The 17,992-nt window shown below is 38.5% G+C and overlaps 2 protein-coding genes across 2 annotated transcripts; both read right to left on the bottom strand.

Moving 5' to 3' along the window:
- Nucleotides 1-11,117: 11,117 nt before the first annotated feature.
- LOC110909148 (pathogenesis-related protein 1A) lies at nt 11,118-11,822 on the bottom strand. The gene has a single exon (XM_022154163.2). The coding sequence runs from the start codon at nt 11,758-11,760 to the stop codon at nt 11,272-11,274; it is 489 nt and encodes a 162-aa protein (XP_022009855.1). The 5' UTR covers nt 11,761-11,822; the 3' UTR covers nt 11,118-11,271.
- A 4,407-nt stretch (nt 11,823-16,229) lies between these two features.
- Nucleotides 16,230-17,537, bottom strand: LOC110907227 (protein FAR1-RELATED SEQUENCE 2-like). The gene is made up of 4 exons (XM_022152238.1): nt 17,454-17,537; nt 17,039-17,299; nt 16,788-16,921; nt 16,230-16,560 (listed from the first exon to the last, which is right to left on the bottom strand). The coding sequence occupies exons 1-4, from the start codon at nt 17,535-17,537 to the stop codon at nt 16,230-16,232; spliced, it is 810 nt and encodes a 269-aa protein (XP_022007930.1).
- Between the last annotated feature and the right edge of the window lie 455 nt (nt 17,538-17,992).

Here is a 17,992-nt window from a genome sequence, read left to right as displayed (position 1 = left end):
CACAGCGACTCCAGGAGCTCGAGAGGGCTCAGCTATCACTAGGTCCATATCATGGTCAGACATCCTCATCCTTTCAGCCTTTTCGATCATTACCCCCGGACTTTGCTGCCCGGCTTTCGACTTTAGAGCAGCAGATCGCTTCTGTTATTCACACTCAGCAGGCGATGGAGGAGGACTGGCTTCATCTACGCCGCTTACTCTACACTCACTTTCCCCCTCCTCCACCCCCATCCGCATAGAGCTCATCGGTGCTATAGTGGTAGACGTGGGTGAGACGACAGCGATTGTGACTGCACAGCCTTTTGGAGACCGTCTGATGATTTCTGACTTTTGTTGATTCTTATTTGATGTACCTGATGTATGTGATACTGATATGATATAGTTTTGTACAGGGGTGATGTAGCCCCTATTTGGTTGATGGTTGTATGACACACTTACTACACTTTATGGTCTCGATATATGTAGCAATCGCGGTATTCTCACCATATCTGATGCACTTGATTTCTTATTTATATTGTTGGGACATGGGATGTTGTATGTATGATATTTGCGACATGGGATGTTGGGACATGGGATGTTGTGTGTGATATATTGATAACATGAGATGTTATGTGCTATTACTATTACTATATACGTATGCTTACTATAGCCTGACCAACATACACATCTTTAGAAGATGGCGCCAAGACGACAACCTCAGCCGATGCCTACCACTCAGGACGAACTACAGCAAGTCATTGCTGCTGCTATTGCCCAATATGCTACCTCTCAGGGAGGAATGAGTGGAAGCAACTCCGGCAACACGGGCAACAACAACAATCCACCGCATGGGTGTACTTACAAACAATTCTTGGACTGCAAGCCCATAAACTTCGATGGCACAGGTGGTGCTGTTGCTTTCGTCCGCTGGGCTGAGAAAACCGAGTCCGTACTTCGCATGAGCAAATGCGCGCTGGATCAACAAGTCACTTACATCTCAGGGCTATTTGTGGATGGAGCCCTATCCTGGTGGAATCTACAGGTCCAGACCCTTGGAGAAGCCGCAGCTTACGCACTGACCTGGACTGAGTTGAAAGAACTTATGCGCAAGAAGTACTGTTCTCGCGCTGAAATCCAGAGGTTAGAGACCGAATTCTGGCACCCGAAGATGGAAGGTTCCAAGATAGCTGAGTATCTTCAGAGGTTCCACGATTTGTCGCATGTGGTACCCTACATGGTTACACCGGAGTTCAAGAGGATTGAACGTTTCATTTGGGGATTGGCCCCTCAAATAATCAGCATGGTGACTTCTTCCAAACCTGCAACTATCACTGAAGCCATTGATTTGAGTGTGGCTCTCACCGAAGAGGCAATTCGGTTGAACAAGTTTGATGAAGTCGAGCCGAAGAAGAAAGAGACTCATGTGGAGTCGTCAGGTGGAAACAAGCGAAAGTTTTCGAATTTCAAGCAGGGCACCGGGATGGTGGTTAAGAAAGGAGAGCAGAATGCGCCAGCTCAAGATACAGCTGGTAGTAAAAAGAAAGGGAAGGGATACATGGGTGCACAACCCAAGTGCAACTCATGCCAACGACATCACTCTGGTCGTTGCAGCTTAAGAGTTTGTGAATCATGTGGGAAGACTGGTCATACGAAGGATTTTTGTTGGGCTAGTGCTGGCCGGGGAGGCCAGGGAGGATCTGGGAATAGGAATAACCATGGTGGTAATGGGAACCGCCCACACGGAAACCAGGGAGGTAATGGGAACCGTGCCAATCTTGCTAACCAAGCAGGCGCCACGAATCGGAACCAGGGAAACCATCAAGCTGGAAACAATGGTGGGAACGGGCAGAGGCCCGGATGTTTCAATTGTGGAGATCAAGGGCATTACAAGAGGAATTGCCCAAAATTAAACCAGGCACGCGGAAGAGTTTTTAACATGGAGGCCAGGGAAGCGCGCCAGGATCCCAATGTTGTCACTGGTACGTTCCCTGTAAACCAACGCTATGCAACCGTTTTGTTTGATTCTGGTGCCGATTATAGCTTCGTATCGCTAGAATTTAGAAACATGCTTGGTTTAGCCGCTAGTAAGTTAGATATTCCATACTCGATCGAATTAGCGAATGGGAAGTTAGTAGAAGCTAACGAGGTGATTCGAGGTTGCGTAATCAAGCTGGGAGAGCGTGAGTTTGCTCTCGATCTACTACCAGTCCAATTGGGAAGCTTCGATGTGGTAGTAGGAATGGATTGGTTATCGAGTAACAAGGCAGAGATAGTTTGTCACGAGAAGGTTATTCGTATCCCGACCGATGATGGTGAGACCATTGTTGTTCATGGGGAGAAGCGTGAGACGCCGTTAAGGATGATTAGCTGCCTGAAAGCGAGGAAGTGTTTGCAGAAAGGATGTGTTGCTTTTCTGGCACACATTGTGGATAAAAAGGCTGCTGAGCCGAAGATCGAAGACATCCCTGTCGTGAGGGAATACCCAGAAGTCTTTCCAGAAGACTTGCCTGGCTTGCCACCTCAAAGGCAAGTGGAGTTTCGCATTGACTTAGTTCCAGGCGCCGCGCCTGTGGTTAAGGCACCTTACAGACTTGCTCCGTCTGAGATGCAAGAACTGTCGACACAACTTCAAGAGTTGTTAGACAAGGGTTTTATCCGACCAAGCTTCTCGCCTTGGGGAGCTCCAGTTTTGTTTGTGAAGAAGAAGGACGGTAGTTTCCGTATGTGCATTGACTACAGAGAGTTGAACAAGCTGACGATCAAGAATAGGTATCCCCTGCCAAGAATCGACGATCTGTTCGACCAGCTTCAAGGTTCAAGCTTCTATTCAAAGATCGATCTTCGATCTGGATACCATCAGCTACGGATACAGGAGGAGAGTATCCCGAAGACAGCCTTTAGAACTCGATATGGACACTACGAGTTTCTCGTTATGCCATTTGGATTGACAAACGCACCTGCAGTGTTCATGGATTTGATGAACCGAGTTTGTAAGCCATACTTGGATAAGTTTGTGATTGTATTCATCGACGACATCTTGATTTATTCGAAGACAAAGGCTGAGCGCGAGCAGCATCTTAGAGCCATTCTGGAGCTACTAAAGAAGGAACAGCTGTACGCCAAGTTCTCTAAGTGTGAGTTTTGGCTAAGAGAAGTGCAATTCCTTGGGCACGTGGTGAATGGAGATGGAATCCACGTGGATCCCACCAAGATCGAGGCGATCAAAGATTGGGAAACGCCAAAGACGCCAACTGAGATTCGGCAATTCTTGGGTTTGGCTGGCTATTATCGAAGGTTCATCAAGAACTTTTCAAAGATCGCTCAACCGTTGACACTCCTCACGCAGAAAGATAAGAAGTTTGATTGGGGAATCAAACAGGATGAAGCGTTCCAGATATTGAAAGACAAGCTTTGCAACGCGCCAATCTTAGCTCTACCAGAAGGCACTGACGATTTCGTGGTATACTGCGACGCATCGCGTCAAGGATTGGGTTGTGTGTTGATGCAACGTCAAAAGGTTATCGCCTACGCATCACGCCAACTGAAAGTGCACGAAAAGAACTATACCACGCATGATTTGGAGCTTGGCGCAGTGGTTTTTGCCTTGAAGATCTGGAGACACTACCTTTACGGTACAAAGTGCACAATCTTCACAGATCACAAGAGCCTCCAGCATATATTCAATCAGAACGAGTTGAATATGAGGCAAAGGCGATGGGTCGAGTTGTTGAACGATTACGACTGCAAGATCAAGTATCATCCAGGGAAGGCGAATGTGGTCGCTGATGCCCTAAGTCGTAAAGAGAGAATCAAGCCCATAAGGGTTAGGGCTATGGAAATGATAATTCAAACCGACCTTTCCTCGCGCGTTCGTGCAGCACAGAAGGAAGCTCTCAAGGAGGGAAACCTTGAGGAAGAATATCTCCGTGGGATGGAGAAGATTTTGGTGCCAAACAGGGAAGGAACGTTGTGTTTTGAGAAAAGGATTTGGGTTCCTCTGTTTGGTGGTTTAAGAGAGATTATCTTTGATGAAGCTCACAAGTCGCGGTACTCTATCCACCCTGGAGCGGATAAGATGTACCAGGATCTTAAGGATTATTACTGGTGGCCTAGGATGAAGGGCGATGTTGCTATTTACGTGAGCAAATGTTTAACTTGCGCCAAAGTTAAGGCGGAATACCAGAAGCCTTCGGGACTTCTGCAGCAACCAAAAATTCCCCAGTGGAAGTGGGAAGAAATCTCCATGGATTTTATTACGAAGTTGCCAAGAACGCCAAAAGGCCATGACACTATCTGGGTGATAGTGGATCGCTTAACGAAGTCAGCACACTTCTTACCTATCCGCGAGAAGGATAATACAAGCAAATTGGCTGAAATCTACATGAGAGAGATTGTTACACGCCATGGAGTACCTCTCTCGATTATTTCTGATAGAGATGGGAGGTTCGTATCGAGGATATGGCAATCCTTCCAGGAAGCTTTTGGCTCAAAGCTGGATATGAGCACAGCTTTTCACCCGCAGACCGACGGTCAAAGTGAGCGGACGATTCAGACGTTGGAGGACATGCTGAGAGCATGTGTTATGGATTTAGGCGGTAGCTGGGATAAGCATTTACACCTGGTTGAATTTTCATACAACAACAGCTACCACACCAGTATTGGTGCCGCGCCATTCGAAGCTTTATATGGGCGCAAGTGCAGGTCGCCGCTCTGTTGGTCTGACGCAGGTGATAGACAATTGGTAGGTCCCGATGTAGTTCAGGAAACTACAGTTAAGATTGCAAAAATCAGAGATCGCATTAGTGCGGCTCGTGACCGTCAGAAGACCTACGCAGATCTGAAAAGGAAACCTCAGGAGTTTGAGGTTGGGGATATGGTTTTGTTGAAGGTATCACCCTGGAAGGGTGTGGCACGCTTTGGGAAGCGTGGGAAGTTGAATCCGCGCTACATTGGTCCTTTCAAGGTTTTGGAAAGAATTCGGACCGTAGCATACAAGTTGGATCTACCTGCCGAACTGAATAATGTTCACGATACATTTCATGTATCTAATCTGAAGAGAAGTCCAACTCAAGTTAACGTTGCCATTCCTACCGACGAAATTCATGTTGATGACACGCTCCACTTCGTTGAAGAACCTGTCGAGGTCACGGATTGGAAAGTAAACAAGACCCGCCGGAGTTCGTTAGAATGCTAGACATGGTCCTGAATTCACCTGGGAGCGTGAAGACCGAATGAAAGAGAAATACCCCCACTTATTTCCTAAGAACCCTGCTTCTACAAGCAGAATTTAAAATTTCGGGACGAAATTTATTTAACGGGGGGAGAATGTGACAACCCTCACAAAACCAGGTATCCGTACGACTTAATTAACTATTAATTGTTGCCTAATTACTGTGCTTAACTGAGATTTCTGATAAACTGCTACTTGATTGTTGATACTTGTACATATCTGCATCATACTTTGATTTCTGTCACTACATTATTTGCTTGCTAAACCTTAGTGACAAACATGATGCACAAAAGCACAGTAGCATTTGGACGGATAACCTATTGCACATGCTGATATAGCCAGCATCAGGCAAACACTGCCTCTAAAGGCCTGAATGAGCCAGAAATATTTTACTACACCCATAGTGTGTGTAGGGATACAAGGGTTGTATAACTGCGTCTCTAGGAATAAGATACAGAGATTGGATGTGCCTAAAACGTACTCTAAGCACGAAACACAGCACTTTTATCAACATACTAGCTTCTAGCTAATTAATAAAGTGCCAAAATATGAGGAATTATTCCTGACACTTTGCAGAATAAATTGTGTCGCTAAAAATATTATTTACGACGCTTAAAGGATTACTTAAGCACTTTAACGGATTACTATCCAACCGAACAACCAGACTATACCCGGAACATAAAAATATTGCCAGAAATATTATTAGCCTTTTTCCTGAGCCAGTTAGGGTCCCTGATTACCCTAACACCCGCTTTATAACGCGTCACACAACTAACGGGGTTAATCTCTAAAAGTAACCAACTTAATGTAACTGAACTCTAACTGAACAATCGAGATCCAACCGGATACCCCCCCCCCCTAATGGGATCGGCTAACAAGATAGGACAAGGGGAGTACACCTTTTTGATATTTTATTTGATATCGTGGATATCTAGACGACATAAAACCGATGGACGATAATCCTAAGTTTTGTCTATAAAATCCCCACTAAACACATTAGACTTCACACCACACTTTCACCAACAAAACTCTTTCTCTCCCTCTTGTCTAATTCTCGGCCGAACACCCACACTCCAACCATCCATCTTTCGGTTTTTGATCTTGCCATTCCAAGCTTATACAAGGTGTTCGGGTCACGTATAAGGAAGCTTGAAGCAAGCGGAAGTTGAAGGACCTCGTTCATTTGCTTTTATCCACGCCATTTCCGACTAGATTCTTCCCTAGCCCCGAGCTAGAGGTATAATGTTTAAAACTCACTCTCGAGCGTATCTAAAGTGGTTAATATGATTTTTAACGGTTAAAAGTTGGAATCATGCGTTTTGAATCTTTAAAGACTACTAAAACTCGAATATCGTTGGTTAAAAGCTTATAACGCGTGTAAAAGTCGTAGTATTCGAATATGTTGATTATTGAGGCCCGATCTACGTTGTGGTGGCTCTTATCATCGTTTAACCCGACCTTGTTAAGATCACAAATCTTGACATACACTTGTTTCTATTGGTACAAGGGTTAAAAGGTGAAACTCCACCACACGAGAAACATGAACTTGTGTAAAAGTATTTTGACTTGTAAAATAGTATTTAAAACGAGCCGATCTACGTATGTACAAGTGGTATATTCGTAGAACCAAGTGTCGAGAAAATCATGTTTTATAAAAGTTGGATGACATGTTAACAAATATGATTTTTACAAACTACAAGTGTATAAACACTTGTGAAACGAAAGATCCGACAAAATAACAATTTTTATAAAAGTTGTCGGGAAGTTGTAAAGGATGGTTTGTTCTAAAAACGGGGTTTTTACAAGACTAAACTATTTTATACATAGATCCACTAAATATAAGGTGATCTACACTATGATTTTCGGAAAAATTACAAGTTCATGTAATAATGCGATTTTACATACTAGTCTACAAGTTTAATGTATTGAAACTGGTTTGAAGTATCGGAAATTGATTGGTTGATTTAAAGAAGTGTTGGAATGATTTTGTAAAAGAAAATGATACGCTTGAAAGCGTGGCCACCTCCAGTTACAGGGGAAACTCTGGCAAATTTTTTCTAAAAATCTAACACTTAGGATTATTTACAAGTGTTAAACTATTTTGAGATGTTTTCAAAATACATTTCGCCATGACTTTATTTATTAAATAATCGGAGGTGGGATTTTCACAAAAACTAAACGTGATAAATATTTATTCGATAAATATATTTTTCACCACACTGTTTATGATTATTTTGTGAAAATATATAAATATTATTTTTAGAGTAAAAATAATATTTACAAACTTTGTCGAACCCAAAATAATACCAACGCCTACACGACAAACATATAAGTTACAACGGTAATTACTATTACCACTTAATCGCCAAAACGTAACTTACGCTTTATCCGGAAATATTCATAAATGCGGATAATGTCAACGTATTATTTTGGAAGGTGTTATGTAAAAAGAAAATATATTATTTTTGAGAAAAATAATTATATTTTGGGATGAGAAATAAAATATATTAAGTGAGACTTAATATTATAAACACGCATGTATTAATTCCCCCATCCTTGGGAAGGAGATTTACTACCAAATATATACAAGGAACAGTTGTCTAACTGTTTCCCGAAAATTAAACTATAAAGCTAAAGCACGGCCATCCGTCTAATAGAATTAGCACATGTAGGTCGTTGCACAGCTTTCGGACATTTGGAGTGCTTGATTTAGCTACGCACTGACTGTGAGTTCATGTCCCCCTTTTCTCTTAACTGTTTTCAGTTTTATAACCTGCGGGGGTGAAATACATGTTACTATGATTATGAATATGTTTATACATGGTATGGTTAGCGTAAGGAGGTTTGTTACTTAGATCATGTGAGTGGGTAGGCGGAAACTTGAGGCCATTAATCCTCATAGTAGAACCGAGGGACAGGAGCGGTAGATCTATCTGGGTGTAGCGAGCCCAGCCCCAGGCCCAGCTGAACGGACCTCGGGGTGACTTAGTGCCCGACGCATAAATCCGCTAGGTTTGAGTCATCCCTACTTGCACTTCACACATATCAATGGCCTTGCAAACCATTGGTGATCTCTTTTTCCTTATTTGCTACATACCAGGTTTTTGATAAAGATAAAGGTTTATTTACTCACTATTCGCATGAACTCGCTCAACATTATTGTTGATTTTTCAACTTACATGTATTTCAGGAAACTAACGATCTGGCGCGGTATGGCATGTTTTCCGCTGCATTAGGCCCGAGGTCATCCAGGGTTCGAGGCTTGTGACTCTTTCCTGGACAAGTCACAGTCCCTGAACCATGTTTACTTTATGTTTGCATTTGTAATGTTTAGACAGGTTATGGTTGTTGGGTGTTAACCCGTTAAGACAATGTTTAATATTTTATTATCAATGGATGATCTTGCATATTTTAATTCATATAGCTTTGTTATGATTAAGCTATGGTATTAAGAAGTCACACCAAATTAACCACGCTTCCGCAAAGCCAGGGTGTGACACGGTAATATATTTGTTTACGTTCATTTGTGTTTTTTTTATTATATCAAAAAAATAATACATAATAAACATTTTATCTAAACATATTGAAAACTTGAATCCCTATTTTTTCTAAGTAGCTAAAATTTGGACATTCTAAGATATTTTTGGGGATAATTATGTCTAAATTAGTTAAACTTGATTCATCGTTTGGTGGTCTAGTAGACTTCTTGTGTTTTGGTTTATCATTATTTGATGGTTGTATTTAACTACTTATATTCAATGTTTAAGGATAACGATGTTTTTATTTTTTTTATTTTCAAGTTAAATTTTCGTTTGCGTTTGTTTATATTTGCTTGCGTTCGTTTGTGTTTGAGACCGGTGTTCACGAACTGTTCGTGAACAACTGAATTTCCTTAACGAACGAACACGAACATCAACTTATGTTCGGTATGCGTTCGTGAACAGTTCGCGAACATATTAATTTCCTTAACGAACGAACACGAACATAGTCTTGTCCGTGTTCGTTCGATTCGTTTACAGCCCTACATTCAAGTAAGTAGAGGGATCATGAATAATAAATTGCTTTTTTAATTACATTAAATATCAATTTTTGAAGTATTAATGTTGTTTTGCTTATTCTAATTTGATTTTAATATATAAAAAAATACTAAAATAATATTATTCATCACCACTTGATATTAACTAGTATTAAGCACCCCCGCGTTGTGGCGGGGGCGAGCACTAATGTCACACTACTGTCAGCGACCACTGACACTGAAGTTGCAGTGTTAATGCGAAGAAATTAAACCGAAACGTCGAAACGTAAAACATAGAATAAAATAACTAAGTTGATCTAGGACTCGCGCGTTACGATGAACTCGCATCAATTTTTTCTCGTTTGACAGGTTCATTGTAATCTATATATAATATATATATATATATATATATATATATATCATTACCACTATACAAACCATAATGCATACATTACAAAAACCATTGCATCAATATGTTGCAAATTATATTTATACAAGATTTTGGCTAAATTAATTAGATTATTATAAATAAAAATAATTTACAAATAAAACAACACAACTTTGAATGGATCAAACCGATTGAATATGGTAAGATAATGAAATCATTATTTGATTAGGGTACAACCACTTAAGCACAATTTACAACCATACATGCCTACAAAACAAATTGAATTTGGTAGGGTAATGAGACCATTATTATTTGATTAAAATACAACCACTTAAACACAACTTACACCTATATTTGATTAAGGTACAACCATTTAAACACAACTTACCACAAAATATGTACATAAATGTTTCAAATTAATAGTATATAAATATAAATGATACATAATGAATGATACACTAACTTTATTTGAAAATATATTTGTTTTTATAATAATTGTTTATTGTGAAAGTAAAACAAAAAGTAAGTAAACAATATAATAATATAAAGTGTATTTGTTAGAACGTTACATGGGGGAAAATCAAAGAAAACAAAGTAAAGTGCTGAAAATCAAAAAGTCAAAAACGTAACTGGCGTAAAAGGGTGATGACAATTGATATATATAATAATTATTATGAAAAATCAAGTAAAATCTGAAAATATAATTTAAAAGTAGTGAAAGCTATATTCTTTTTCTTCAATTGTTTTTGGCTAATTCTATACACACCCCCCTCTTCCTGAATATATCCCCCCTTATGAGAGGAAAACTATCGGTCCTACGCAGGCCCCACCTGTAAGTATGTGAGAGAAGGGGGGTGAAAAAAGTAGATAGGGGGTGTAGAAAGTAGCACCCTTGTTAGAGGAGTGGGGGTGGCAAGTTATAGTTCCGTGATACTCAAAAATAACGCGTGGAATTTGGTGAATTTCCACTGCCACCAACATTGTTAACGTGTGATATATTATTGGCGTGATAAAATTCACGCGTAAAAAGTGTGAGTGATGGAACATGTGAGGGGTGTGAGGGTTTATTGTTGGGTGTTGTGAGTGATGATCACCACCACTAAAAAAGGTTGTGAGTGATGAAATAATGGTTGATGACATGGCGGAACTTGATTGGATATTGTGGGTGATGGAATTTCTATCATTAGTGACCACCCCCACCCCCCTTAAATTAAAATTACCGTTGTACAAATTGCAAGACAATATACATAATGTAACAATATAAAAAGTCAAAATTAAGGACTAGAAATTAACGTATTCTAGACGACATTTAGTCATGTTTTTCATTTGAGGTACTGAGTATTGGCAGAATCACGATAACCAGTTATGTGTTATTACAATATAACTTTAGCTTAGAGTTTTGTCTGATATTAACTTGTGATGAATATATTTATTTCATATTGTGCAACATTATTTAATTTGTTTTCGCTGGTATGCTATATATAAGTGTGTACTTGTACTAAATCTAACAAAAAAAAATGCATTAGCATTGTGAATATGAGATGATTCGCTTAAAAGGAATTAACATTTCAAGCTCCATCGTTAATTATTGCAACTGAAAATGCATGTTTATTTATTCGTATATCGTATAAGCCATACATATATCAAATATATAATTCCCTAGTAAGGAGACTCGCCAACGTAGTTTCCAGGAGGATAATAGTTGCAAATAACGAACCAATAACCATTATTGACGCACTGAACCCTAGCACAACCAAGTTGAACAGAATTACGCCACACCACTTGAGTATAGTGCCCACATTCATTTCCTTCAGCACATGTATTGCTACTATGATCATAAAATGTTTTTTCACCTATCCATAAATTCACAGCATCAACACCTGTGAATGCACCACCACCCTCCGCAAGGTTCTCGCCATAAGGTCCACTAGAATGGATGAGGTTACAATCCCCAATCCTCTGGTTAGCATAGCTCTCAGCATACGCAGCCACAGTCGCGTTCCATACCATGTTTTCAACACCTACTTCACGACGTGCCTCATTGTGAGCATCTAAGTAATCTTGTTGGGAGTTTTGTGCGTGGGTGCTGTGAAACATGACAATAGCTAAGAAACAAATTAGTGCAAACTGAAGTTGGAATGGCCCCATAATTAACCTTTGTTTTCTTGGGTATAATGGGTAGAAAATTGGTGTGGATGGAGAGACATGAATCGCTAGTGTCTATTTATAGTACGTTATGGCTATTGGAATGTTTATTTTGCATGTGCGTAGGTTAATAAGTCAAGCATACCATTGTTTTTTTTTTTTTTTTTTTGAACGGCCAACAAACTCAATCCCGAGCACTCTCAGGGCACCCACTGGACAAACGGAGTACTCCGAGAGTAACCCGAGTCCACCACCAATTCCGGGGAAAACCCGGTAATCCACCCGCCCGTAGGCACGACAGTGAACTTACCGGTTAAACCTGTTTGGCTCAAGGATCCAACTCAGGTTTCCCTGGATCTTCTATCATTGCCCACCAGTGCCATTGTAAGTAACAAAACATCCCCCTTAGGTGTAACGATCTTCATGTTAATCTCACTTTAGTGATAAAATGAAAAAAAGAAAAGATAAGAAACAATCCAGTTTAATTATGATAACTTTGATTTTTGTAAAAGTTAAAACAGACTTATCTTATAAGAGGAGTGGGGGTGCTATTACTTGCAAAAATTCTATCACTCACAAACATCTAATCAAGTTCCGCCATATCATCAACAATTTTTCCATCACTCACATCCTTTTTTAGTGGCAATGGTCATCACTCACCACCACACCCAACAATTCCCCCTCAACCAACAATTACCCTCACAAAATAAAACCATCAGGGCGTGAAGAAAATAACGGACTTTGAATTTGTGCATGTTATCACGCGTGGACTTTGTAGGTGGCGGTGGAAATTGTGTTTGTTCCACGCGTGGAACAATTCTATAACGGAAGAAAACGTAACCGCCCCTAGTGGCCTAAGGCTGCAGGGTGTGGTCAATACCCGCACGACTACCATGACCCGCCACATCAGCGTCTTACCCCCCCCCCCCCCCCACCTTCAGCCTAAGACTTCATATTCGGTGTCAATCCAATGCTTTCGTCTACTTGATCCCCTTCATTTGATTGTTATTGTTATTGTTATTGTTATTGTTATTGTTATTGTTATTGTTATTGTTATTGTTATTGTTATTATTATTATTATTATTATTATTATTATTATTATTATTATTATTATTATTATTATTATTATTATTATTATGTAGAAATATTGTACAATATTGAGAGAAGAAGAGTCTCAGAGAAGAAAAGTTTAAGAGTGAAAAATCAAGATGATTATCATTATTACTTTGTAGAAATATTTTGAGCAAAGAAGCTTCTTAGAGTAGAAGAGTTTGACAGTGAAAAATCAACCTCTTGATCAAATCGACAAGGGATCCAAAAGCTTGCCCCCACTAGCTGCTAGGCACATGTTGTCGAGCTCAAGGGAATGGAGGCGCCGAACTTGCCGAGCTCAACATGCCGCAACATTCCATCCTCCTAACAAATGGCCATTGCAATTTTCCTAACTCGCAAGTCTCAATCCAAAATCCTTATGGCGTGGAATCAATGAACTTATGTAATAAGCTAATATATTAGATGCTTAATTTTAAGTTTTCATAAATTAACCACTAAACTTGTGTAATTTAAAATATAGCCGCCAGCTTTTAACCTTTAAATCGAAAATCCAAACAAAATCGATACATGTATTCGTTTTTTATGTTTTCTCCATGTTCCGACAAAAATTTTGTTGGGAAAGGAGTTGTGTTTGCATCAGTGTTAGTCATTGTCTCTTTTGTTTGCTATATCGATTGTCGGTATTGGGAAAGGAGTTGTGTTTGCATCAGTATTAGTCATTGTCTCTTTTGTTTGCTATATCGATTGTCGGTATTGTATCAAACTGTAACGAATCAAATTGATACCGACTAAAATCATCACCACGAAGCGTGAGGAATGTCACTAGTATTAGACAATTACCTAACTTTGGAAGAGTTGGGGTGATCTGACTAAGAGATAAGCGTTCATAGTCAGTCATTCACTGCCAATCTTCTATTGCTAAAAGACATAGAAACTTGCAATATTTTCCATGTTGACTAAGAACATTAAAATTTTCCAATGGTAAAAGATGCCCGTATGGTTCCCAAGCATTTATATACTATCAATTTTTAACAATCTTATGCATCAGTTGTTGTATTGTTTGCTTTGAAAGTTGTATAATGGTATTGAACATAGTATGGGATGATATATACAATAGGTTCTTAGTCTTATGCCATTTGTATACTATTAATTTATATACTATTTATTTGAAATATTTGTGTGCATCTTTGGTTGTAAGTTGTGCTTAAATGGTTGTACCTTAATCAAATATAGGTTGTAAGTTGTGATTAAGTGGTTGGACCTTAATCAAATAATAATGGTTTCATTACCTTACCAAATCCAATTTGTCTTTATATACTATCAATTTTTAACAATCTTATGCATCAGTTGTTGTATTGTTTGCTTTGAAAGTTGTACAATGGTATTTAACATAGTATGGGATGATATATACAATAGGTTCTTAGTCTTATGCCATTTGTATACTATTAATTTATATACTATTAATTTGAAATATTTGTGTGCATCTTTGGTTGTAAGTTGTGCTTAAATGGTTGTACCTTAATCAAATATAGGTTGTAAGTTGTGATTAAGTGGTTGTACCTTAATCAAATAATAATGGTTTCATTACCTTACCAAATCCAATTTGTCTTGTATGCATATATGGTTGTAAATTGGGCTTAACTGGTTGTACCCTAATCAAATAATGGTTTCATTATCTTACTATATTCAATCGTTTTGATTCATTCAAAGTTGTGTTGTTTTATTTGTAAATTATTATTATTTATAATAATCTAATTAATTTAGCCAAAATCTTATATAAATATAATTTGCAACATATTGAGGCAATGGTTGTTGTAATGTATGCATTATGGTTTGTATAGTGGTAATGATATATATTATATATAGATATATATTACGATGAACCTGTCAAACAGGAAAAAATAGACGCGAGTTCATCGTAACCCACGAGTCCTAGATCAACTTAGTTATTTTATTCTATATTTTACGTTTCGTTTTAATTTCTTCGCATTAACACCGCAACTTCAGTGTCGGTGGTCGCTGACAGTAGTGTGGCATTAGTGCTCGCCCCTGCCGCAACGCAGGGGTACTTAATACTAGTTTTTTTATCAAACTGTGGCATTCAAGAAAATAAATACTAGATTTAGAGGAAACGGTGAAAAGTGTTGAAACGGTGAGAACGGTTATGGATCGTCAGATCAAAACAATCTATGGACTAGATGATGCGGTGGGTTTTCGTAAATAGCATCACTTTTATTAAGTGGACGCGCTTCATTAAGGGTAAAAAAAGTCTTTTGACTTCTCTACACAAAACACCAAACTCACGAATAAAACGCCATTAAAATCCCGTCTTAACCTACATAGCATACATCATCCTAATCTAAACGTCATTAGATATAAAACGCAAAACTTTGTTTTTAACCGATAAAGCTGAACAAACAGTAACTGAAACGACTGAACTTAATTACTAGCATTTATTATAATAAAATCGCGCCTAAAATACGCGCCAAAAACTTCCTATATAAACAACCTCTCAGACCTTCTATTAACCACACCAAACCAAAAACGCCATACTTTACTATATACTATTCATCTTAGAAACCCCAAAAAACCAAAAATATCAAAGATTTCAATCCATGTTTCTTAGAGATACACTATTTTCTCAGTAAACTTTCGCTCCATATGATGGGCAAAATCCTTATGCGGGTATATTGTCCATCTCATTGAGTAAAATCTTATTGAGTCTATCTTTAATAAAAACGCCAAAACATACAAAAACCACAAAATTGCAAAAACGTCATTTCTTGGAGATTCAGTTTTGTTCTCAATAAAGTTTAGCTGAACGGGGTGGACAACATTGTTAGACATCTTTCTTGATGGAGGATTAATAATGTTATCCATCTCATTTAGCAAAATATTATTGAGTTTAGCATGACCAAAATTAGAGCTTTATGGTAGTTTTATTTAGTGGCATTGGTTTTTTTTTTTTTTTTTTTTTTTTTTTTTTTTGCGTTTGATTTCCTTGTCCAATATTATATTGTTTGTTATGTAACTTCGAAGTAACATGTTATGAACAAATAGGTAGAAAAAAAGATGGAAAAAAATGATGTATAAGAGATGTAAAACGCCAAACTGAAATCTGTGTGTGTTCTGTAAGAATGAAAAATACAAAACGCCAAACTACTCTTCACTTGCTCTCGAAGACCTTGTCGGTCTTCTTTTAATTACGGCCTGTTTGCATGTCGATGCATAGTGTCCATAGCCTTTGCAGTTCTGACACTGTCTTTCTTTGGCCCCAAGTTTCGACTTTGATTTCTTTTTCTCAATTGCTATCTCCTGTTTAGATTTCAGGCGCTTCCGAGAACCAGAACCTTTGGATTTCAGGCGCTTCCGAGAACCAGAACCTTTGGATTCTTGTCGTTTTTATATTAACCGGTTATCTAGGCAACAATCTGCATATCTTGAATCTTCTTCATATAAGATTGAACATGATCCTTGTATAAGGATAGCTCCTCTTTATTACCAGATAAACGGTTCAAAGTATACTGCGTTGAAAAAATAATATCTCGCATCATACTTTGCACATCGGGATCAAGCTCGATCATATATTCATGACTAATTGAGTATTCAGGAGAGCAGTTTGGAAAAGCCTCTTTGCGCCATCTATTCAAAATGTATTGTTTTAGAAATTCCCTAATGTCCATACTTCTCAAAACATAGAATATATGTCTACATAGCAAACCAAACTGCTCAAAACGCCTGCATAAGCAACTGCATGTGCAATCAGACTTACGGTACGTTATCTGAAAAATGCCAAAAACAATATCTCTATAATGCCATACAGAAAATGTTTGTCTAGAAAAAAAAAACACAACTGGATGTGATAAAACGCCATGCACAGAAAACACCATAAAAAAACTTAACAAAACGCCATTGTTTACCTCAAATAAGGATATACAAGGCTGCTCGAAGTCATATTTATGTAAAACTTAACAAACCTGTCAGGCTGATCTTCGTAACGTTGATTTATGCAATCCGCAATTCCAATTAGCTCAGCTTGAACGTCACAAAAAATATTTTTTGTGTATATGTCAGCAGCTTGGCCTTCCAACACTTGGTAATTACTCTTCAACTAGAGTCGTTTGTATCGAGATTTATGATCATTTTTCCGATGCGTGTGACGCTGTGCTTCTATTGCAGTTTCATAATGAGTCATGAACTCAACAAGAGTAGCTTTTGAATTGCACACTTGACTAAAAAAATGATTCTCACTCTCCGACCTCGATGTCGTTCGCATAAGGCCTGACAGCTCTTCCATTTTATAGTATGCATGGATCCAAGATTCCCTGAGTGAAAAAATATCAGATAGCCAGTCATTATCTGCTAAATTGAACTCTCCGATAACCACTTCCCATTCTAATTCAAACTCTTCAGGTGTAAGAATATCCGTCCACACAACACCAAAAATACGTTCTTTCAAATTGGTGGAATTGCATAGCCTAACACCAACCTATGTATAACACGAAAACGCCATGCATAAAAAAACATATATATTACACAAAGACAAAAACTTAATTAAAAAAACAGTAACAAGGTACAGAACGCCATATATTTTAAAACGCATTGTATCCTAAAACGCCAAAGGTAAAAATAAGCATATCAACCTTCAGAGAAAGTTTATGCATCACATGCCACATGCATAACCGATGCCTCGTGTCAACAAATACAGTAGAAATAGCCTTCTTCATTGCTGGATCTTGGTCAGTGACCAAACGTATTAGCAGTTTCTGACACCAATAATGCAGCACCAAACGTAACATTGCAGTGATGATTGTCTATACCAGTGAACGGTACAAATACCATAGCGTATCTGCATATGAAAACGCCATGAGAACTGAAACAACAATAAAACGCCATTGCATGTAAACACATAAAACTCCATTGCATGTAAACTTGTAAAAACGTCATTTGCATGTAAATAAAACGCTAAAAAAGAACAAAAGAAGTTGAATTATAGAATATTACTTGTTGGAACGATACGTGGCGTTAAACAAAATCACATCACCAAACACGTGGTAATTACGTTTGGCTTGATCGTCACACCAAAAAAAGCCCCTTAAAACGATTGTTGTCACACCCCGACCACATAAAACAACAAACCACGATTGAAATGTCGGGGAGTGTCGTAACAGAATCATTGTTT

Source organism: Helianthus annuus, chromosome 16, assembly GCF_002127325.2.
Source record: "Helianthus annuus cultivar XRQ/B chromosome 16, HanXRQr2.0-SUNRISE, whole genome shotgun sequence".
In the NCBI taxonomy this organism is placed as follows: domain Eukaryota; kingdom Viridiplantae; phylum Streptophyta; class Magnoliopsida; order Asterales; family Asteraceae; genus Helianthus; species Helianthus annuus.
This window is presented reverse-complemented; position numbering and strand designations above follow the sequence as displayed.

Bases quoted from the DNA above. Each gene is read 5' to 3' on its own strand.
- LOC110909148 (XM_022154163.2), bottom strand. From the start codon at position 11,760: ATGGGGCCATTCCAACTTCAGTTTGCACTAATTTGTTTCTTAGCTATT.
- LOC110907227 (XM_022152238.1), bottom strand. From the start codon at position 17,537: ATGAAGAAGGCTATTTCTACTGTATTTGTTGACACGAGGCATCGGTTA. The intron at 17,300-17,453 runs GTTGATATGCTT...TGTTATACATAG, and splicing joins TGCATAAACTTTCTCTGAAG to GTTGGTGTTAGGCTATGCAA. The intron at 16,922-17,038 runs GTGTGCAATTCA...AAACGACTCTAG, and splicing joins AGAATCATTTTTTTAGTCAA to TTGAAGAGTAATTACCAAGT.